At 42.6% G+C, this 23,872-nt stretch overlaps 1 protein-coding gene across 1 annotated transcript in view; it reads right to left on the reverse strand.

Annotated features, from left to right (window-relative positions):
* LOC129644558 (collagen alpha-4(VI) chain-like) overlaps positions 1-23,872 on the reverse strand; it is a 131,339-nt gene that overhangs the window by 43,346 nt on the left and 64,121 nt on the right. The window contains 10 exon segments of the mRNA XM_055570142.1: positions 4,141-4,191; positions 6,744-6,806; positions 7,885-7,947; positions 8,915-8,977; positions 10,767-10,829; positions 13,792-13,827; positions 13,945-13,998; positions 20,173-20,238; positions 20,583-20,645; positions 23,750-23,803. Of these exon segments, the coding sequence (XP_055426117.1) occupies positions 4,141-4,191; positions 6,744-6,806; positions 7,885-7,947; positions 8,915-8,977; positions 10,767-10,829; positions 13,792-13,827; positions 13,945-13,998; positions 20,173-20,238; positions 20,583-20,645; positions 23,750-23,803 (576 nt within the window).

The raw sequence follows: 23,872 nt of genomic DNA on the forward strand, positions 1-23,872 counted from the left end.
CCAATGCCCTGCTTAAAATAGTGGGGGTGGGTACTCTTTGACCCCCTTCTGATGCCTGTGCAAGAAACTTTTTTCACTTTTTCTTTTTTTTTCTTTTTTTTCACAAAAAGTCAAACATGACTTTTCACTTTTTCTTTTTCACTTTCACTTTAAATAAAAATCTTTGCCTCACAAAGCTCTTGGTGCCTGAGACTGTCTTTGGTCCCAGAGTGAAATTTTATGCTTCAGAGACGGGGAATCTGGTGGCACCATTCACCGTAAGCGATCAGCATCATTGCTCCCCAGGTGACACAGGTGGCAAAGAACCCGCCTGCCAGCGCCAACGAAGGAGATGAAAGAGAAACACGTTCCATCTCTGGGTCCGGAAGATCCCCTGGAGAGGGAAATGGCAACCCACTCCAGTATTCTTGCCTGGGAAAATCACATGGACAGAGAAGCCTGGTAGGCTACAGTCCATAGGTCGCAAAGCGTCGGACACGACTGAAGTGACTTAGCATGCACGCAGGTGTGATGATGGTATTGTACATTTTTAAAAGATAGAGATGCAAGCTGAAATGTTTATGCATGAAATATACAGTCCTGAATATTCATTGGAAGGACTGATGCTGAAGCTGAAACTCCAATACTTTGGCCACCTGATGGGAAGAAGTGACTCATTAGGAAAGACCCTGATGCTGGGAAAGATTGAGGGCAGGAGGAGAAGGGGACGACAGAGGATGAGATGGTTAGATGGCATCACCGACTCGATGGACATGAGTTTGAGCAAGCTCAGGGAGTTGGTGATGGACAGGGAGGCCTGGCGTGCTGCAGTCCATGGGGTTGCAAAAAGTTGGACATGACTGAACGACTGAACCGAACTGATACACTACCAGGGATTTACTTCAAAATAAATGGGAGAGGGGTGAAGAAAAGTGGGTGAGACCACAAATAAAACAAAACTAAACTGGCCAAGTGTTTTGCATTGTTTGAACTAGGTAATGTGTACATCGGAAGAGGGATCATTACATTTGTATCTTCACTTATATATATGTTTGGATTTTTCCATAATAAAAGATTATAAAATGAAAGAAGAAGAAAAAAGTTGGTTGGGACATGCCAATTTTCATGTACCTATTAGATAACCAAGGGAAACGTATTTGGAACTTAAGAGACTGGTTCAGGCTAGAGAAATAAACTGAAGATTGGAGGGTGGATGGCACTTGACTCCATCAGTCAGGTCATCTCAGGAGTAACTAAGGAGGGAGAGAAATGTGAGGATAGAGTCATCTCGAGTCTTCAACATTTAGTGCTCTAGAACATTGAGAAGGTCCAGGCAAGAGCAGCCAGTGACAACCAAGGAAGTAGTGTGTGCTGGAAGTTGGGTCGGGAAAGGTTTAAAGATCAAGCCCTTTTGATCATCTCTGCCAAATGCCGCTGAGACATGTAGCACAATGTGGGCAAAGAACTGACCACTGGACTTAGCACCACTGTTCCTCAAACGCAGCACACATTTACCACGACTGAAGCAGATGTCGTGAGAGGGGAGGGCCACGGAGTGAAGGCTCAACTGTCATCAGTTGCAGAGAACCAGAGGGAAGAAGGTGGTATTTCCAAACCGAGGCGCTACTGACATTTTAGACCTGATGGTTGTTAGCCGTGAAGGGCTGTCAAACAGCATAAAACGGCATCTCTGGTCTCCACCTACTAGAGGCCAGCAGCATCCCTGCCCCAGTTCAGACAACCAAAACATCTCTAGGTATTGCCAGATGCCCCCTGGAGGGTAAAATCACCCCTGTGTAAGAACCACTAATACAGACTGCTCCTTCCGAGAATTTTATAGGAGAAGAATGGGGCAATGGGAGTCTAGTTAAGTGAGGGGGTTTGGGGTTTTTTTTGTTGTTGTTTGGGTGTTTTTCTTTAATTTGTTTGTTTGTTTTAGATGAGGGATATTTCCACCTGTTTGTATACTGATGGGAATGGTCTATGGTGAGGGAAGAAAATGTAATGATGCAGGAAAGAAAGGTGACTGCTGCAAGAGCCAGGGCTTTAAGGAAGCCAAAAAAAAGGAATGGAATTCGGTCCACAGGAGGCACGAGGAGGCTCACAGACAGATAACGGCACAGACTGTGATGCAGGGCAGTGCAAGGAAGGCTGGACACTCAGGCTTGGAGGCAAGCAGGCGGCCTTTGCGGCGGTGGGTGCACGCAGCGGTTTTCTCCTCAATGATCTACTTACTTAATGAAATAGGAGGCACAGTCACCTGCTGAAAATGGAGAAGACGAAGCAGGTCTTGGAGGCTTGAGGGGAGAAAGGTGGGTATGAGGTCGTCAACTTGGAGGAGAGAAGAGTGAGCCAGCCAGGAAAAGGCAGTGAGCCAGGCAGCGTAAGAGCCTGAAGGGGACCGCGGCGTCCTGCCAGAAGAAAACGCAGCAAGCGCAAACTGCAGCCCTATGCCCCGCAGCAGACTGTGTCACGGTGAGCACGGACGGCCCCCGTGCTAGCTCACAGCTGGCATCTGGCTCCAAACACGCCGGTTTGAATTCCAGCATCCTTTCTATGCAAACTCTACCTTAGAGAAGAAAGATTTAATTTGCCAGGATGGGGCTCCAAAGACTACCTTCTACACTCAGATCTGGCTCAAGCTGTGTGACCTGAGGTAGGAAGCTTCACTTCTCTGAATCTCCATACTCTTATCTGCACACTGACAAGGCTAAACTAGATGTTCCATCATTCCACAGGTATTTACTAAGCACTTACGGCACTCGGGGCTCTTTTCTGCTCGATGAAATGGCAGTGGTGCCATCTGGCAGCCACGGGGAAACGAGAGAATGGCAGAAAAGTCAGCCCAGAGTCCTGTTCAGCAGCTGAGCACCGCTGCACAGCCCAGTGACTGATTCTATGAGACAAGAAATGTAACTTGTGGGCTAAAGCCCCCAGAATAATTGCAGCCAATGACATTTGATTCAAGCTTCATGGGGTTTCCAAGCTTCAAAACCTCTGTCACTGAGGTTTTGCTAAAATACCAGATTCTCATAGGAGGAAATATTCAAATATACTTATTGAGCAGCTATTTTCAGCACCAGGCTCTGTTCCAGCAATACAAAAATGAATAAAATGTCTAAAAAATGAGACAAATGAATATATTACTAGAAATAGACTCACAGACATAGAAAACAAACTTACCAAAGGGGAAAGGCGGAGTGTGGGATTAACATTTATACTCTACTAACCGTGGGGGCTTTACTGGTGGTTCAACCAGTAAAGAATCTGCTGCAATGCAGGAGACCCAGGTTCAATCCCTGAGTCAAGAAGATCCCCTGGAGAAGGGAATGGCTACCCACTCCAGTGTTTTTGCCTGGAGACTTCCATGGACAGAGTCAGACACAAGTGAGTGACTAACACACACTGCTAAAATAGATAACCAACAAAGGTCTACAGTATAGCACACAGTACTATACTCAAAAATGTGTAACAAGCTATAATGGAAAAGAATCTGAAAAAGAGGAGATATAGACAGATAGAGGAATCATTTTTCTGTACACCTGAAACTAACTCAGCAGTGTAAATCAACCACACGGCAATTTTTTTAAACAGATTAATTTTAAAATAAATAAATTAAACACTTAACATTTCTTAAAATGAATAAGATGCAAGCCTGACGGCAAGTTCACAAACTGGAAGTAGCTGCACGGATAAATGACAATCCAACCTAGATGGGGAAGCTGCTGTAGAAACATGAACACTGGGCCTTAGGAACACAGGGCACAGCACGATTTCTGTCTGGGGAAGCCCAGTAGGGCATCAGCAGAAAGAAGCTGACACTTGAGTCAGTCTAAGAACGAGAGTAAAAATGGTCCAAAAGAAGGAGATGGGGAGGCCATCCCAAACAGAGGCAAGAGCATTTGCAAAGACAAGGAGTTGCAACAGTCCTGGCGTGCACAGAGCTGGGGTGGGGCTAGGAATTTGTTTTTTAAATAAGGGAGAGACTAAATCACCTTTTATTTTTTAAGGAGGGAACTCTGGCAGCTCTGATATATGTCATTAAAAAAAAATACACAGAAACCATTTCTGGTACACCACTTGGGTAATAACTCTTATTCTAGTGAAGTAAAATAAAAACTACCATCTTTAGTTGGGAATAATCTGTCAGGTAACCCTCACCTTTGTTCCTTTTCTTCCTGGATGTCCATATCCCTCTGGACCGGGAAGACCCTAAGAAAAAGATACGTGATGAATTGTAGAGTCATCCACAACAACACTTGGTCGATAATATTCTCTGAACTCTTGGACAAACCAGCAGGGCAAGGAGGTAGGGAAGGCAGAGGGGCTTGGCAGAGGTTGGGGGGATTTGGTGGAGATTTCTCCTACCTCTACAGCACAAACACTAGATGTCCTTCACAGGATAAGGAGGGGACAAGGGTTTAAAACTTTAAAAGACCACAAGATAAGTAAGTGTGTGTGTGTGTGTGCACGTGTGTGTTAATTTTTTGATCACGTCTTCATCAAAATTCTGACCTCAGCAAGATGCTATCTTGGTTGTAGGAAGCCAAATCACTGTACAAAGTTCCCCCTTGGGCTAAATTTGCTTTGTTTGCAGGATAAAATCACAACAGAAGAAGCTTCAGAACTGGTAAGTCTCTCGGAATAAAGACAAATTGGAGAGGAGGGGTGGATGAAGCCAATGTGGTCCATATGATATAAACCCAGATGGACCTGACTTTTTTTTCCACTTACAACACTGGTTCTATAAGTGACCTTGGCCAAGTTACTCAACCTCCTCATCTGTTCAGTCCAGTTCAGTTCAGTCGCTCAGTCGTGTCCGACTCTTTGTGACCCCATGAATCGCAGCACGCCAGGCCTCTCTGTCCATCACCAACTTCCAGAGTTCACTCAGACTCACGTCCATCAAGTCAGTGATGCCATCCAGCCATCTCATCCTCTGTCATCCCCTTCTCCTCCTGCCCCCAATCCCTCCCAGCATCAGAGTCTTTTCCAATGAGTCAACTTTTTGCATGAGGTGGCCAAAATATTGGAGTTTCAGCTTTAGCATCATTCCTTCCAAAGACACCCAGGACCGATCTCCTTCAGAATGGACTGGTTGGATCTCCTTGCAGTCCAAGGGACTCTCAAGAGTCTTCTCCAACACCACAGTTCAAAAGCATCAATTCTTTGGCGCTCAGCTTTCTTCACAGTCCAACTCTCACATCCATACATGACCACAGGAAAAACCATACCATGGGGATAATAACATCATCTACACAGCAAGATTTTTTTTTTTTTTTTGAAAGACTAAGAGGAATTGTGCGTGGAAAGCACTTAGCATGGTGCCAAGCACAGGGACAGTGCTTGATTCGTGCCATTGTTCTGCTTCTGGCGGTGGCTGTAGCGCTGGTGATGTTGGTAGGGGAGTGGCGATGGTGCTGGCCTAGATGGTGCTGATTCATGGTAGCGGTGGTGATGGTGATGCTGGTCACGGTGACGGAACTGATGACGGTGGAGGCGGTGATGGTGGAATTCCACACGGAGGTGATGAGGGCAGCAATTACGAAAATGTTGATGATTCTACTGGGATCTATACTGTGCACTTAGACAGTGAGCCTCTTGTAATAAAGAGTCAGCTCAGAACTTTCTGTCTATTCTTTGCTGAATGAACAAAGACTGTACCCAAATCAACTGAGAAGATTTTTTTTATTTTAAGCCATAGAAGTTATGGCAATGACCTAAGGGGGAACGTTTGAAATTTTTGAAAAGAAAGAAAAATAATGTAAAAAATAAATTTGCCAGAAATAGATTACCGAAGGGAGAAAAAGATGCGAATGAGGCTCAGTTGCTTTACTCCAGCTTCACTCTGCTCAAGGACATGCAAGACCGTCAGCATCTGTAACCCCAGAGGCCCAAACTGTATGTTTTAGAGATGTCCCCTCTGAGGGGACACCTTCAAGAAAGGCACTGCTCTCCAGCCTGGCCTGTTCCAGGGACAGGCCAGCATTATTTCAAGTCAAGATAGTCTAATCAACAGTGTTAACCTTATCATCTGACTTGAGTGTAAACGCATTTGATAGTAATCCTATTTTTTACCCCTTTCCACATTTAAGTTTAAGCTTCTTAGGCCTGTTTTTGTTTCTTCTGCCTGCTAAAAAAAAAAAAAAAAAAATGCAAGTTCAATGCTGAGTGAGGGAAAAACAGCAGCAGGTCCTTCCTACTGTAATGAAAAAAATCTCAGAAATATGAGTTGGAAAAACAGCATTACTCTGTAACAGTGAGGTAGTAAATTGAAAATAGTCATGAAATAACTAACTTGCTCTCACCTTCAGAGTAATGACTAAGGTGAAAAGGCACAGCATTGCAGATCATCTTTGGTCTCCAAAGATGATGACAGGCTCTGAATAATCAAACTCGGACCTTTAAAAGTTTGCAACTCTGATTGGCTGTCTTACTTGTTTTTCCAGAAGAAGAAAAAAAAAACGTTTCATAACATCTTTGTATTCTTGAAGACTCAAACACTTGTAAAATATCTTTGTCACACAGAAGAGTCTTTTTGGAACCTCCCTCTCCAACAATAAATCCCAAGATATCTTTGGAGCCTGTATTGACATAAGGAGTCTGGGAATCTTTGAACTACAGAGATTTACAACAGCTCTACTGATGATTCATGTCATAGTCATAACCCCAAGTTTTCATCAAAAATGTTACAATTTTCTGTGGAGCAAGAACAAATAACATGAAATTCTATCAGGAGTCCAAAGCAGAGAAACTAGACTTACAGGTTGCCCTCCTGGTCCTTGTAGACCTGGCGGTCCTCTTTCACCTACATCACCAAGCTCTCCCTTTTATAATAAAAGGCAAACATGAAGTTAATTTTCTAAGCGCAATCAATTTTATGTCATTTTCCATAGAGATTTTACATTCCTTTTAAGTCCTCGTGACATCATCCTGCAGTCTAATGTCAAATCTTCCTCTGTTGCTGCTGCTGCTACGTCGCTTCAGTCGTGTCCAACTCTGTTCAACCCCACAGACGGCAGCCCACCAGGCTCCCCTGTCCCTGGGATTCTCCAGGCAAGAACACTGGAATGGGCTGCCATTTCCTTCTCCAGGGAAAATTCCCGACCAAGGATCATAGGTGGCTTCTTTACCACTGAGTCACCAGGGAAGCCCACTATATTGGCTTACAGATAGACTGCTGCTGCTAAGTTGCTTCAGTCGTGTCCGATTCTGTGCGACCCCACAGATGGCAGCCCACCAGGCTCCCCTGTCCCTGGGATTCTCCAGGCAAGAACACTGAAGTGGGTTGCCATTTCCTTCTCCAATGCATGAAAGTGAAAAGTGAAAAGTGAAAGTGAAGTCGCTCAGTCGTGTCCTATTCGTAGCAACCCCATGGACTGCAGCCTACCAGGCTCCTCTGTCCATGGGATTTTCTAGGCAAAAGTACTGGAGTGGGGTGCCATTGCCTTCTCCGAAATCTTCCTCTAGACTTTGCGAAATACCAATAACTTTATTACAGTAAAGATTTTGGTATTGAAAATCAACAAGCCAGGTATGCAGCGCCAGTTACAGAATTTTATATTACCACAGCTTTTTCTAGGTGTTAGAATGTGAATGTACTCTGGTGGTAAGTCTGTATTTTTATCTAATTAGTGACGTGTCTGTGTCTACTGATGTATGTGACCATCTATCCATCCATCTTGCTATATGGCTGTCTAAGCATCTTTCCTTCTCGGTCCCCATCTATCTAACTACAAGGTAATGAAGAATCGTGTGATCACCAAGCACATCAGTCTCTCATACTGGAAACGATCATGTAAGGAGATACTCACATGAAAGGATCCAGTTGCACAAGGAAGAGTGAGCTTTCTGACACTCACCTTCATTCCCCTCCGTCCATAGAGTGAGCTTTCTGACACTCACCTTCATTCCCCTCCGTCCATCTTTTCCTTTTGAACCATTTGGGCCTGGAGGCCCAGGATTCCCCTGTAATAAGACCACAACCCAAATCAGCTGTGATGTTTGATACAATTAATTTTATCCTCCAAAGTGCATAACATGCACATTTAACCTCTGAGCAGGGGACTGAGGTGAGCGAGCAGGGTGATCTGTGTAAGAGGCCACATACTCCAGATGCCAAGATCTGGAGGAATCACCTGGCTACTAGAGAAAAACACCATCTGATGAAGACATTGGGAAGGCAACTGTATGAACTTTTACCCACTCCAAACAGAAAATATGATCAAGTAAGAACAAAAATGATATGATCAGTTATAGGACTTGACCTTTCCCAACCAAGAGAGAGATGGCGTAGGCCATTTTGAATCTTCCAGACACTTTATATCCCTGGCTCAAATGGTGCTGCTTGGGTTTTTGAAGCTGTTCTCAAATGCTCCTTCCACAGGAGGCCACTTCTAACCACCGGCTTCAACCTGATCTGACCCTCCTATGAACCACAGGATAGCAAGTGGAGAAGGCACTACACAGGCACTAGAGAGACCCAAGTTGGGGGCCCGTTCAGCCACTTACCATTCAGGTGAAAAATCATTAAATCCCTTGGAGCCTCAGTTTTCTCTTCTATAAAATTGGGGTGATTTTAAGTAATGCTTCCTTATATGTTTATGAGGAATAAATCGGTCATTTATGCCCCTTTGATAGTACTATTTCTTGTACTACAGGTAAGCATGAGCTTGTGTTACACACCCTTGTGGCTCAAACTGAATCTACTTCATTACTGTATTCCCACAATCCTACGTATCCTTAGAGTAGAAGGGGTACATAGCTGGTGGTCAGTGTCTATTTCCTCAAATTAACTATTTCTAGAAAGTCCTGATACCCAGAGATCCCAGAACAAACCGTGTATCTTTACATTATTTGTCCAGGGACATACAGGTCTATGAACTGGCCATGGGGAATGAGCAGCTGTGTTGAGCTGGGAGTTTGTCAAACCTACCTGAGCACCCACTAAGCCTTTTTCTCCAAGACTTCCTGGTGGGCCTCGCCTTCCTCTTGGTCCCTGGTCCAGAGATGACATTAAAATTCAACCAGTTTTTATAGAGTTGTTTATTTTCCATGTAACCATAAAATCGCCTCAGATGCCCACGGAAGCACAAATGAAGGGTCTCTGACCCGTCACAATCGCTCTCATCACACTGGAGTCAAGCGGCCACTGCCCTCTGAGGCACCCACAGCTCACTCATTCCACACTCCCTCCATCTAAGCAGTATCTATATTCTTAACCACTTCTCCAGTTGAATCTAATGAATACTAGAATTTAAAAATTGATTTTTTCACTCAACTAATTTTAAACCCTAAAAGAGAAATGAGAAGAGTGGCTGGCACATTGATCTCCTTTGAAAAATCAACTGTGTCCTTAACCACACAAGGGTTAAGGGCAAGAGTTTGCATCCCGGTATTATCAAGAACCCAAACACATTTTAACTGGCTTAATCTCACTGGGCAATTGCTGGGGAGGTCTTCGTTTTCTCTCCAATCTATTTGACTTTACTGATTTTTGACATTTTAATTCTTCCTCAGCATTCTGAGAAATGCTTTCCCATTAGAAGCATTGATCCTGGCTTCTATACTCCTGGGTGAGGTATTGTAATCATCTGTTTAAACAGACCATCATATCCACACCCCAGTGGGAAGGCGAGAATCAAGGGAGGTTTTCTGGATTATCTTACTCATGATCAGCCCCCCGTATGTTCAGCCATATAATAAAGTGAACTTAAAGAGGAAGTCCAGAACACAACAGTGGTCCACATTTGAATTAAGCCAGTGAGAAAAAGGAAAGCCAAAAATATTTCTCGGTTGTTTTCCCTTAGGCTCAGACAATACTTTCTATTATAAAATACATACAATCTCTAATTACACTTTGATGACCCATTTCTTTTGTTGGCACCTTAGTCAAGTCAAAAAGACAGCATAAACCTTCTCAAATGACTATCTGCCACTTACACAAGCTTCAAAATTATGGAGAGTGATTCAATGTGTTAGTAAAATCTGTTTAAAATTTCTCCTTTTGACGATCCCTGTAAACAATTTGGCTTTCCAAAGAAAGATGCAGAAAGTGTTCCAAAGAGGTTTATAGAATGACAGATTTGGATTACACTTTGAAGACTGCAAAAGAACTGGTTGAAAATGTAATTTCTGGTTATCACTCAATAGTTTACAATGCCCCACTGGACCTGAACTCCTGAATGACTCAGGCATATCTGTAAAGTACCCTCTATATACTTAATGCTCAATAAACACTTTGCTGATCTTTCCTGCAAAATTGAATCCAATTTTAATGAAGTAAATACTATTTAAGTAATCTGCATACACAGCTTCAGAGGCCGTAGTTAAGAGCATAGATTTATAACTGGGGCTTCCCTAGTGGCTCAGACGGTAAAGTGTCTGTCTGCAATACAGGAGATTTATAACTAGGCTGCCTAAATTTCAGTCTCATCTCTGTCACTTACAGCAGTATGTGAGCTTGGCCAATATACCTAATTTTTCTATCCCCACTCCATTTCTCCCCTATAAAATGGGCATGATAAAACTTCTCCCACTGAAGGATTAAATGAGCTAATAGTAGTGTTTGGGGCCATACATAGGACATAGTAATTGCTTAGTAAATATTAGCTACTGCAATTTAACCTGCCCAGAAAAGAGGCTATACAATTTTCTTTGGAAGGCAGTTTCCTTTGGGAAGGCAGCATCCTAGATCATCCTGATATATGTCAAATCCTATCAAAGAACCTAAGTTAAAATCTCAAGCAAATATTCTTCAGCACTAAAAACAAGTTCAATGATACAACCTGTGAACCTGGAGACCCCAGCTCTCCTTGGAAACCCTCTTCACCAGATTCTCCACGCACACCCTGTCAAAATGAATAGAACTTAGTTGAGTTCACCAGGCATCTTCAGTGTTCCTGGAAGGCAGTTTTCCTTGCAAGATGGCACTTAAAGGCAGTAAGAGAAAGACAAAAAGTATCTGTGAGTCTGTGTTCAGTCATCCTAGGATCAGAGTTGAAGAGGAAATGAGGAGGCCCCACCTACTTGGTTGGAAAAATGAAAAATCATATTCTTACTGTCTTTCCTAGTCTCCTTCCAATACCTAAGCTAGTGATAGAAGCAAAAACACTTTGTTTAAACAACCCAAACTTCCATTTTACATAATAACTGGTTCTTAAAAGCTCATCCACTCCTTTTAAGGGCTGTGGGCTAAATGCTCACTGGTGTTAAGGATCTTTACTCCATTTGAGGAGACTCAGAATATTGAGCTCAGTGGCAAGCATGACATTTTGGAACAAAACACAAAAAAGCACACCAAAAAATTGCCCCAAAACTGGTTTTAAAACCCTACAGATTCTTACAGCATGAATCTAGTTTTCTAGGCAAGGGATGATCTGTTAAAATGATTCATCTGGTAACCGATTTAATACCTCCCTCAAATGAATACTTTCATTTCTACAGAGAAGATACATTTTCCACAACTGAGGGTGATCATCTAGTTTGCGCATGATGCTGCTTTCTTTCTCACTTTGCTCACAAGCTGCCCAGATTACCGGTTACTCTTAGATTTACAAACAGAGGAAATCCTACACTCAGAATTAATCCGTCCGTGGACCAATTATTTGTGTTTCATAAGTTGTTAGACCATTCAGATAAATGGGAGGCACATCTGTTAGTCTTTACTGTTAAATCATTATGTTCTTTAAGAGCTGATGTCTAGGTTTATAAATGTGGACCAGGTTTTAAGAGGCATGAAGCCATAAATGTTGAAACTGGTTGCGAAATGTTGCCTAATCTGCCTGTCACATTAGTGACATCCATGGTGTAATGTGTCAGAAGATGATGTGGTTGTGGACAGCAAAGCCCAGACTCTTTCATTGTAACTCATGCCTGTACGCTTTTCAATATTTTTTCATGGAACTGTAGTTAACTTACAATGCTGTGTTAGTTTCAGGTGTGCAGCAAAGTGACTCAGTCATAAACCTTACACGTTTCAGCATATTGGAGGCAATCAGTTTTGTCAAAGAGCTTTATGATTAACTAGTAATAGGTGAACAGAACACAAAGCAAATGGGGAGAGAGGGTGACTCAAGGAAGTCCAAAGTTAAATAGCTGTAAGTACTATGTAACGGTCACCATCTGAACAGCAAATTGATCTGACCAAAAGTGGAGAAAATATGTATATTGTCAAATGAGGTAGGGGGCAGCATATGGAGGAGATGGACAGGTTAAAAAATATTCTTCTCCTCCAATGGAAGAAATCAAAAGAAAAACATCTAAAACTGAAAACTAAGAAATAACAAAGGAAGCATGTTCTTTAGGAAAATGGCAAAAAATACCAAAAGGAACAGCCCCACAGGATGAAAATGAATGCTCCTGAATGCCTGGGAAACAACAAGCAGGGAACCATTTTTCACGACATGCTTGTGAGTGCAGTTGGATTTTAAATTTATGCACAGGCTCAGCTCTGGTTTAAATTAAATAAAAAGGAAAGATACAGGAGGTGGAGTTCAGTTTAGGGAACCAAAAACCCAAGACCCATCTGAGAAGAAGACCCTCTATCAATGGCTATTTAGATACAACTGTACACAGCACAGAAATGGCAACCCACTCCAGTATTCTTGCCTAGAGAATCCCGTGGACAGAGGAGCCTGGGGGCTGCTGTCCACAGGGTCGCACAGAGTCGGACACGACTGAAGCGACTTAGTGTGCATGCATGCACATAACACAGCAAAAGTATTAAGTAATTCAAGAGTAGGAAATTCCTTCCACCAAGTAGAGCCACTGAATTTCTCTGAAACCGAGCCTGGTCAGCTCACAGTCTATCTCTTTCTGCCTTGTGGGGAAATAAAAACAATAAGCTAAAATGACAGTCCAAAGACATTTCTTTCACAAGTGTTGAAACTGAATTCAGAGCATAGAAACGGTCTGTTTAAGAACTTATTTCAAGTTTTAAGATTTTATGAGAAACAATACTTTAGTTGGTGTCAAAAAATTTGCTTGGATGTGTGAGACTTGGGATTTCTCAATAGCTATACTTTTGCAACATGTGTGATTTGAAGACACAGATGCACACTCACTCGCTCACCCATTCCCAACCTCAGAGATGACTTAAATCAGTCTCTGACTTCTCCTTCATCCTCAAACATGAGACTTCTAGAAAAAAATGCCAGCACAGCATGACCAGAATCTGTTAGAAAGGAATGTACCTAACAAATCTTCCTCCACTTGGTACAAAAATTTCCAAGAGTAACCTTGATCTTTGGATTTGAATCCAAAGCTATGTGGCCTCTGATGACAACTTCACTTTGCTAAACTGATATTTCCTCTCTTAGCCATAAAAAGTAACTAATGATGCTCATAACTCCTGGGGCATGAAAGGTTTACATGAGGCCATATAAACGTAGGTCTAGTGCAGTGAGTGGTACTGGATAAGTGCTCAGTAAAATCACAGAGATATCCCATTCTACCCGCAAATCATGCCATTCCTTCTTTGGAAATAGCAAAATCTCAGTCTTCTACTGTTATTTAGTGACTAGGAGATCCCCTTATGCACCACTGAAAGTCCTGCTTCTTTAAATGGAAAAATCATTACTTCAGAGGTAAAAGCAACTCTCTGAGGTATTAGCTTATTTTCCATCTAAATGAAATAGCAGGTTGGAGAGGCAGCAGGGAACCATATAAACTTTCCTTTCTTCTTGGAAACTTCCCAAGGCTGATACAGCCTCCAACAACCCAACCAACATTCCCCTTGGCCTCAGAGAGGACTTAGATGAAGTAGCCATTTATGTGGAACAAAAAAAGCAACTCTCTCCAGCAAGCACTGACCTTCAGCCCTGGCAGGCCTCGTCTTCCTCTTGAACCCTAGGGACGGAAGGGAAACAGAGACTTTACAGAAGGAAACAAGCCAGTTTTCACCCCAGCCTACCTTTCTCCTCCACAAAAGCAGATGAAATGCACCCCACGAGCAGCCATACCTACCTGAGGGCCAACATTCCCTATTTCCCCTGGAGGTCCATCAGTACTGGAACTTCCCTGGAAAGCAAGAGGTAAAGGGAATCGGTTTAGATGTCTGGTTGACTCTCTAGACGTGGGCTGTCCCATACGGAATCCAATAACTAGCTCAATGTGGCTGAAAGTGAAAATCACTCAGTTGTATCCGACTCTTTGCAACCCCATGGACTGTATAGTCCACAGAATTCTCGAGGCCAAAATACTGGAGTGGGTAGCCTTTCCCTTCTCTAAGGGATCTTCCCAACCCAGGGATCGAACCCAGGTCTCCCACATGGCAGGCAGATTCTTTACCAACTGAGCCACCAGGGAAGCCCAAGAATACTGGAGTGGGTAGCCTATCCCTTCTCCAGTGGATCTTCCCGACCCAGGAATCAAACCAGGGTCTCTTGCATTGCAGGCAAATTCTTTACCAACTGAACTATGAAGGAGTCCCTCAGTAAGAATACGTAAATTGGGAAAGTGTATGAAAGACAGAAATGAAAACATTTTATGCAAAGCTGTTCTTCCAACTGTTATTTATAAAAGATGAGATTCTAAAACAATTTACATATTCCACAATATGAGGGAAGTGTTATTTACGTTATGGTGGAAATGCTTATGGAATTCTGTTTATCAGGAGTTTGTAAGGTAGAAAAAAATGTGCTATTATGTTGTTCTTTTCAAGTATGCTAAATTTTATGAAAAAATAATTTATTCCAAATATGGAGAAAGACAAAATGATGATTCCTCACTTTTTATATTGTTTTAGGGCCTTTTTTTAATAAGCTCATGGAATCCTCATCTGACTTTCTCAAGGGGAGGGACTTTGCCATCAACAAAAGTTCACTAGACTAATGGCTTTCTTGGTTACTGGAACTACTGATTTTTTTCTCTACATTTTACTTTACTGAATTTCAAAGTATCTCTAGTAAGTGTTACTTTTATAACGAGAATTTTTTAAATAATAAAGTAGGTCGGATGAGGGAAAAGGCTTTATAAAGCACTCTCACAATTGCTCTAGATATAATATTCTTCCTTAAACTATCATTTTTCTCATTTCAGTATTATTTTTTTTTTGCAGCCAGCATAGTAAAGGAATTATCTGGGCAGATGCTAGAACCATTGGATAAAAAATTGTACAGAAAGAAGAAATACACAGTCTCAGAGTATCACTTCCCAGACTAGTTAATCTTGGAAAGAGGGAAAAGCATGTTCACACTGGATAAATCTGGTGAACATTATCTTAATTAAGTGACAAAATCAATGTACCAATAATGAGACAGCCGGTTAAGAATCCACCTGTAATGCGGGAGACACGGGTTCAATTCCTAGGTCGGGAAGATCTCCTGGAGGAGGGCACGGCAACCCACTCCAGGATTCTTGCCTGGAGAATTCCATGGACAGACGAGCCTGCTGGGCTATAGTCTATGAGGTTGCAAAGAATCAGACACGACTGAGTGACTAAGCACGGCAATGAGATAAATGACAGTGTCTCTTCTACTGACAAAGAAGGATTCAGGATTAATTAATCTCCTTCCAAAAACGTTTAGCCCAGTGGGCTACAGTCCATGGGGTCATAAAGAGTTGGACAGGACTGAGAACACACACATATTCATAAGAAAACAATTAGGAAAATCCTTATTGAGGGATATTTAGCAAAATAACTGGTCTGGAATGTCAATGTCGTGTAAATAGATAAATAACTGGGAAACAGTTGTGATTAAGATACCTCAGAGCCAAGACAGCTGAATGCACCATACAATGCTTGGCTGGGTCCCAAACAACAATAAAAACAGCCATAAGGGCATTCTTGGGACAAGTATGGAAATCTGAACAGAGACTATATATTAGAAAATAATTTTGCACCCATATAGACATTTTTTAATGACTCTAAACGGTCATCACAGTGGTGAGTCTACTGTGCTTATATAGGAGAATATCCTTGCTCTTAAAAGACAAGCGCTGAGTATTCAGAAGCAATAGGAGAATATCCTTGCTCTTAAAAGACACGCGCTGAGTATTCAGAAGCAATAGGAGAATATCCTTGCTCTTAAAAGACACGCACTGAGTATTCAGAAGCAATAGGAGAATATCCTTGCTCTTAAAAGACACGCGCTGAGTATTCAGAAGCAAAATGTCACACTTCCAATTGATCCTCAAATGACTCAGCAGAATATACACACATATTATCCATGTATTTGTACAGAGAGACATTAAGCAAATATGGCTCAATAATAGCAATGGGTGTTCACTATGCTATTCTTGAAACTACAACCTTTCTCTGTAGTTTTAAATTTTTTCAAAATAAAAAAATTGGGAAAAAATTAATACAAGTTCATCACAGAATATTTCAACAATTCAGAGAATAAGATTAAGAAAAAGAACTGTATAGCTGTTGGGTGTTTATCCTTCTAGGATAAATAGATACAGATATATTCTATCAATCTGGACACTTTGTTGAATACAGAGTTTTGTAATCTGTTTTTTTCACTTGAGTATTATACTATGGATGTTTTCCTCATTACGAAATAGTCGTCTAAACTATTTTTCACGGCTTAATAATAGCCTAACATGTGAAGGGTCCCACTGTTTATATGAACAACTTGTCATTGGACTTTCAAGCATCGAAGTGATTAAACGTCTCTACATTGCACATCCTTGGAGCTAAATCTTGGAGTTGGCCCATCATAAGCTTCTGGATAAATTTCTAGAATTGTGAGGACTGGGTCCAAGTACACACACACCTTAAGCCACAGCAGACGCAGCTGTGGCTCCACAATGCTCTCTCGACCCTTTCTTCCTTGCTAAGAAAACGTCAGCTTCGTTTGCTGCAACAACACACCAGGCTCCAAGGGACCAACTTAAGACAGGTCTAAACCAGTCCTCGCGATCTCACGTCCTTTGGCAGAGACTTGCTTTCTCTGGCTCTCTTAAAACGGGGTGAGGGCAGGTGGGGAGCACAGGGCCCAGCCAATGGGCCAAATGAGCTATAAAGAGAATATTGCTGGGTGTACTTTGGTGAGGAAAAGCCCCTTTCCTTCTGGCATCTTACGGGCATCTTATGCAAAGGTGAAGACGAAATGCTTTATAGTGTCAAGCCCAAGAACCACACTGAGGATGGCACTGTGGAGAGTCCCTGGGTCCCTGAGGACACCTCTGGGTTTTGATGACATCATTGAGCTGGTGTAACAGACCTGGTGTCACCTACCCCTGGACTATCAAACACATTTATTAGCCAAACACTGCCAGTCAGGCTTTCTGTCACTTGCATATTAAAAAAAAAAAAAAAATGAAAAACAGCAGTCCTGATGGATGGGTGTTATCTGATTGCCTTCCAGAAAAGTCGTATTGGTTTTTGTTTTCCCCAAAAATGTGAAGCCATGTACCAGTTTCCCCTTCCTTCCCCAAACACTAGGCATATGGTAGAGTTTCTCTTTCCAGATTACCTTGAATCTGTACTTCATATCAACTCAGAACTAACACCAAGGAAAGACTGCTCTCTAGAGGGCTCTCTTCTCATAGCACTTCACAGGCTACAATGTCAGCTCAGTTCAGTTCACTCGCTCAGTCGTGTCCTCTTTTCAGCCCCACGGAATACTGCATGCCAGGCCTCCCTGTCCATCACCAACTCCTGAAATTTGCTCAAACTCGTGTCCATCGAGTCAGTGATGCCATCCCACCATCTCATCCTCTGTCATCCCCTTCTCCTCCCACCTTCAATCATTCCCAGCATCATGGTCTTTTCCAAGGAGCCAGTTCACATCAGGTGGCCAAAGTATAGGAGTTTCAGCTTCAGCATCAGTACTTCCAATGAATATTCAGGACTGATTTCCTTTAGGATGGACTGGTTGGATCTCCTTGCACGCCAAGGGACTCTCAAGAGTCTGCTCCAACACCACAGTTCAAAAGCATCAATTCTTTGGCGCTCAGCTTTCTTCACAGTCCAACTCTCACATCCATACATGACTACTGGAAAAACCATACCTTTGACTAGATGGACCTTTGGTGATAAATTAATGTCTCTGCCTTTTAATATGCTGTCTAGGTTGGTCATAACTTTCCTTTCAAGGGGCAACCATCTTTTAATTTCATGGCTTCAGTCACCATCTGCAGTGATTCTGAAGCCCAAGAAAATAAAGTCTGTCACTGTTTCCATTGTTTCCCCATCTATTTGCCACAAAGTGATGGGACCAGATGCCATGATCTTAGTTTTCTGAATGTTGAGCGTTAAGCCAGCTTTTTCACTCTCCTCTTTCACTTTCATCAAGAGGCTTTTTAGTTCCTCTTCACTTTCTGCCATAAGGGTGGTGTCATCTGCATATCTGAGGTTATTTATATTTCTCCTAGCAATCTTGATTCCAGCTTGTGCTTCATCCAGCCTGGCATTCGCATGATGTACTCTGCATATAAGTTAAATAAGCAGGGTGACAATATACAGACTTTACACACTCCTTTCCCAATTTGGAACCAGTCTGTTGTTTCATGTCTGGTTCTAACTGTTGCTTCTTGACCTGCATACAGATTTCTCAGGAGGCAGGTCAGATGGTCTGGTATTCCCATCACCTGAAGAATTTTCCACAGTTTGTTGTGATCCATGCTGTCAGAGGCTTTAGCATAGTCAATGAAGCAGAAGTAGATATTTTTCTGGAATTCTCTTGCTTTGTCGATGTCCAGCGTATGTTGGCAATTTGATCTCTTGTTCCTCTGACTTTTCTAAATCCAGCTTGAACATCTGGAAGTTCGTGGTTCACATACTGTTGAAGCCTGGATTGGAGAATTTTGAGCCACCAGCTAGCTGCCTGCTTACCTAGCTGTAGGAGTGACTTCTATTATCTGAATCTATTCAAAGTACACGTAGTTAAGATCCTTCTTTGAGCTCTGTGTAGTAAAAAGCATAGGGAACCTAGATGCAACACATTACGACACTGCATCAGTTGCAGCTCTTGTTTGCACACACAATTTGGGGATCTGGTGTTCAAGGTTAATAACCCTCAGCTAAAGTCGGCCACGGAGGCCTCTGAAAGCTGTGAGCAGGAGGCTCTCTGCCTGGCTGTGGTGCTGTGATAGACACACACTAGACAGTTTGTACAGGGGCCTGACTTCCTTCTGAGCAGTGAAACGGGAGCAAACCACAGTTTATATGGATCAGGTCCTTTCACCCACTGACTCCTGGAAATTTTGAAATGATTTCTCTAATAGTCCAACCTTGCCCATGAGGAAACCGGGGCCCACAGGGGTTAAGAGTTGTTTCCCTGCTGTTCCCTTCGCTCAACACCATAGCTGATAGAGTGGCTGGCTATTCACAGGGCCTCTGATCTCAACTCACCAAAGAAAATCCTCCAAGCTGATCCAAAATAACTGCATGAGACATTCTTGCAGCAAGTCATGACAATTTTCTCACAGAGCTACATAATAATGATCTTGTTACAAACTGGATTTTCTTCAGTACCTGGATGTGTATCAAAGGGTTGTGAACCAGTCATATTCCAGGGGGGAGACCCACAGTCGAAAGGTTTTGTCAAAGGATGCAAACTGGAGTTCAAATAATAGTGGTTCCTCTATAGTTATATAAGCATTTGCTATGCAGACTTCATTCCTGGAAACTCGGAATGATGAATTGTGAGGATTGGGTTATTTTTATCTTTTTCCAAGTCATGCCTTTTAATGTCTGGGACATAAAAATCTAAAATTAGCTTCCAACAAATTTAGTGTCTGTCAAGGTATAAAGACCTTTTGCTTCTGTGATGACTCCTGTCAGGATACTTCTAGTATTTAGAAGCAGACAAGGACCTTATCTTTAAAAATGACTGGTACTTGATACAAATCAATTAACACAAGCAGTAACAGAAAGCAAGCCAGCAGTGTAAAACCCTGAGCATTGTTCAAATTATAAAACTGGAGAATTTTAAAACTGGAAAGATCTTAGGCATCCTTGAGTCTAATGGTTTCATTTGGAGATGAAGAAACCAAGGACCAGAAATGCAAATAACTTTTATTATTAATGCCATGTTAGATAAGATTGGTTTAAAAAAAAAAAAAAAACCTAAGAGGCAAGGATATAGGTGGGGAGTTCCTGTCTCTGTGGATAATGGAGTCCTACAGGTTTGGTCTCTGGTTTTCTACGTTGATCCAGCCTGAATGCCCAAGTCTTCTGCAGCAGCTAGCATCTGCTCCCATGGGCACCAGTATCCCCAGGCAAACACGAGACTGGCTTACCTGGCGTCCACGCCTTCCTTTTTCTCCCTCAGGGCCTTGGATGGGACTATCAATTCCAGGATTCCCCTGAAAAAATGAAAGTTTCTTAGCTCAACTGGACGGGAAAGACAGGAAAACAAAGTACAGGAAGAAAGACTGGGGGAAAAAAAGGTACCAAAGTGGTATCTTTTCATTGTCTGGATCTGCTCAATCATCCCAAATACCCAATGCAACTAAAATTCCAAGCTCTTTAAGAACCCAGATGTTCTGTAAGATGGGTTTTCTCTCAAATCTCTTATTTGTTGCAATACTTAGATAGGCTGAACAGATGCCTCATTAATGAGTAATTCATTGTTCTCTGCTGTTGTGCCCAAGAAAACAGTTCACAGTCCCTGGATGAACGCTGCAGAAACGCCTCAACCACCACTCACAGGATCTCCCCTCAGCCCAGGCTCTCCACGCTCTCCACGTTGTCCGGGTGGTCCCATCAAGCCCTTAAATGACATTAAAAGACAAGTGTCACTTTTTAAAATCACCTATTGCCTAAAGGGAGAGGAGAAGGGAGACCTAAATTAAAAGAGCAACTTAGGACTTGAACCTTAAAGGATTTGCCGCCAAAGAGTTGAGAAAGAGACATAGAAAAAAAAAAAAAAAAACATACTTTCATCGGAAATCTGTGACACACCTGGCCATACATGTATATTACCTCATTTAACACTGACAACTCAAGAATTAACCCATTTGTGTATGAGGAACGTGGACCTCATCTCCCCACCTCCAAATCCCTGGATCTTTCTACAGCTTCTTGATGCGCCTTCATACACACACGTGTAAGAAAAAGAAGAAGGCTTTCTTCATCACAGATGTGCACAGCATTAGCAGAGCAAGTGATCTCATGAAAAAAAAAGGAGGAGAAAGAGACAAAAAATGCTTGCAGAGCTCCTAACTACTGTCGATGGGGAACCAGAGAGGGAGACCCACTTGCTATGAGACTATGACACGATAAGCAAATGGTTGCTTCTCTTAAAATCTGCCGTTAACGGTACCATCTCTGTGTCCCAGTTCCTACAGAGCCACAGGGTCGGAGAGAGCCGCTCCCCTGCAGGGATGTACACGTACCTGTACGTGTACACGTACATGTACACGTCCTGTACACGTCCTGTTACGTACATGGTGATGGACAGGGAGGCCTGGCGTGCCGCAGTCCGTGGGGTCGCCAAGAGTCAGACACGACTGAGCGACTGAACTGAGCTGAACTGATGGAGGGTACACACACACTTAGAATAGTGACGTGGGGCACCCCCTCTGAGATCTGGGTCTCAGACACACAGGAAACAGATATTCTCTGGGCTCTACAAGAAGCCCCCCTCCTCAACTCGTCCCTGGCCTGATATAGTGATAAGAGGGAATTCATGACTTCAAATTCCCATCCTGCTGATTAATTTACTAGCAAGGCAAATTTATTTGGCTTCTCTAAGACAATCTTTTCTCTTGTAAAAATGATACACCTATCTTACCAGGGCTGTTACAGGGAGTCAATAGAATAATAAATTAAAATGCAAAGTATAAAATCTGGCATATGGTTCCTATTTTGTTTTGCCCAACATCTAGCTCCTCCTTTTGCTGACCCAAATATTGGCTTCTAGAGTAATCCTCCACATCGATGGCTTTGACCATGTTCTTCCTTGCCTATAAACCTTCCTGCTGAAAGTTTCTAGGCCAGCTGAAACTTAGCCTGGAACACCCTGTATGTGCCTCTCATAGAGGTCAGAGTGCAGACTGTCTTGACTTCCTTCGTTCCCTGGAATGCCTGAGTTCTGCCTGCCCTCGGCACATTCTCAAAGGCCCACAGGACATCAGTAGGGAGGTCTGGTCTCTTCCCCTTCCTCCTTCCTAACGATCGGGTTTTACTAATCCTTTAAATTGTCTCCCGTCTTTACTTCCTCAGTGAAGGCTTCCTGACTGCACAGGGTGGATCAGATGCCCCTGAAATTTACCTCCTCTTCATATACTTATCTCAGCAGTAATCTTACATCTATTTCCATGATTGTTTCATTCATGTCTGTCTTTCCCCATAAAGGCCAGTTCTGAGACACAGAATTCACACCTGAATTACAATAGATGCTCAGGTAATATTTATGATTGATTGGATGAAGAAGGCCACTCTCTTTTAGACTCCTCTCCAAGTCACTGTGTGCTCCCATTCTTCTTCATCTGCACCTTTCTTACAGATTTTATTTTATCCTATCTTGTGTTAGAGTTCTTCCTCTATAAATCTAATCTTCTGCACCAGTTACCCAGCTCTTTGTTGGTCATAACCATGCTACCAAAATGCCCTGCAGATAGGAAGCACCTGAAGGACGTTTACTGAGTTGAACAAAATCTGGTGGTAACTGAAGGCTCTCCAGTCTTGAAAGAAGTGTGGTATATGCCCCACCTTCTCCGTAATTTTGGTCTACAAACTACAGGTTGGAAATTGAACCTTAATAAAAAGCCATGCTTGTAACCCCCCATTTTACTTTTCAGGAAATCAATTCATTATTCAAATTCCATGAGGGGTACAAAGAAATAAATAAATTTCACCCCCTTTATCCAATCAACAGAAGCTGACTATGCTGCTGGGCCCTTCAGGCTGGATTCCATAACTGACTAGTGATGTCTGCCAAAGGCACAGGAAGGGAGAGTGGTGATACTTACATCGGGTATCTGCCTTCCCTTACACAGAGAGGTAACTTCCAACAGGTCGTGCAAACAGTGCACACAGGAAGGACGAAGAGAAGGGGGAGACCACCAGACTGACGGGGCCAAGGAGGGCATCACAAGGGAGAAATAAAGAAGATGGAAACTGAAGAAAAAGTGATATTCAAATAAGCACTGAAGATGGAGGCAGGGAGGAGACGGTGGAGGAAGAGAGTGGGAGCTTGGGGTTAGCAGAATGTGAACTGGTATACACAGGATAAACAACAAAGTCCTGCAGGATCGTGCAGAGAACACTATGTGTGATAAACCAGAATGGAAAAAAAATGAAAAAGAATAAATACATATGTATAACTGAATCACTCTGCTGTACAGCAGAAATTATTACAACTTTGCAAATCAATTATACTTCAATAAAGCTTGTAAAAATCTTTTTAAAAGATGGAGGCAGGGAAAGGGCATTCAAGGAGGGGTGCTTGGCGCAGGCTGAGACACAGAGGCAGGGACACAGAAGGAACCTTCAGGAGACAGTAGGAAGTAAAATCTGGCTGGGAAAGACAAGTTCTTGGCCGAGATTAGAGAAGGGTGTGGTTGAAAGGCCTTGGATGCGAGATGAAATCCCTGGTGACAGGGAGCTACAGCAAGCTGGTGAGACAGGGAATGACGCATGTAATAAACCACAAAAGGTAGGCAACTTGGATTACCTATTCCTCTCACTATCAGCAGAGCCAGGCCTTCAGTAAAGATTCCAAAGACTCATCTAATGTCTGTTGCCTTTAACTCCCAGTCCAGTATAAAGTCATGAGATGATTCTTTCCCAGAGCTTAAAAATGAGCTGTCAAGGTGAGTTTATGCAACAGGAATATGAAAAATAGGACAGAAGGATATCCTCACACTTTACCCTATTTCCTCGATTCCCTTTTTCTCCTGGTGACCCTGGGACTCCACGATCACCCTAGGAAAAGAAAAAGAAACATACAAAAAATCCGCATTACATTAGTCACACCAGAAACTTTTTCACATG

The sequence above is a fragment of the Bubalus kerabau genome, chromosome 2, assembly GCF_029407905.1.
Source record: "Bubalus kerabau isolate K-KA32 ecotype Philippines breed swamp buffalo chromosome 2, PCC_UOA_SB_1v2, whole genome shotgun sequence".
NCBI lineage: Eukaryota > Metazoa > Chordata > Mammalia > Artiodactyla > Bovidae > Bubalus > Bubalus kerabau.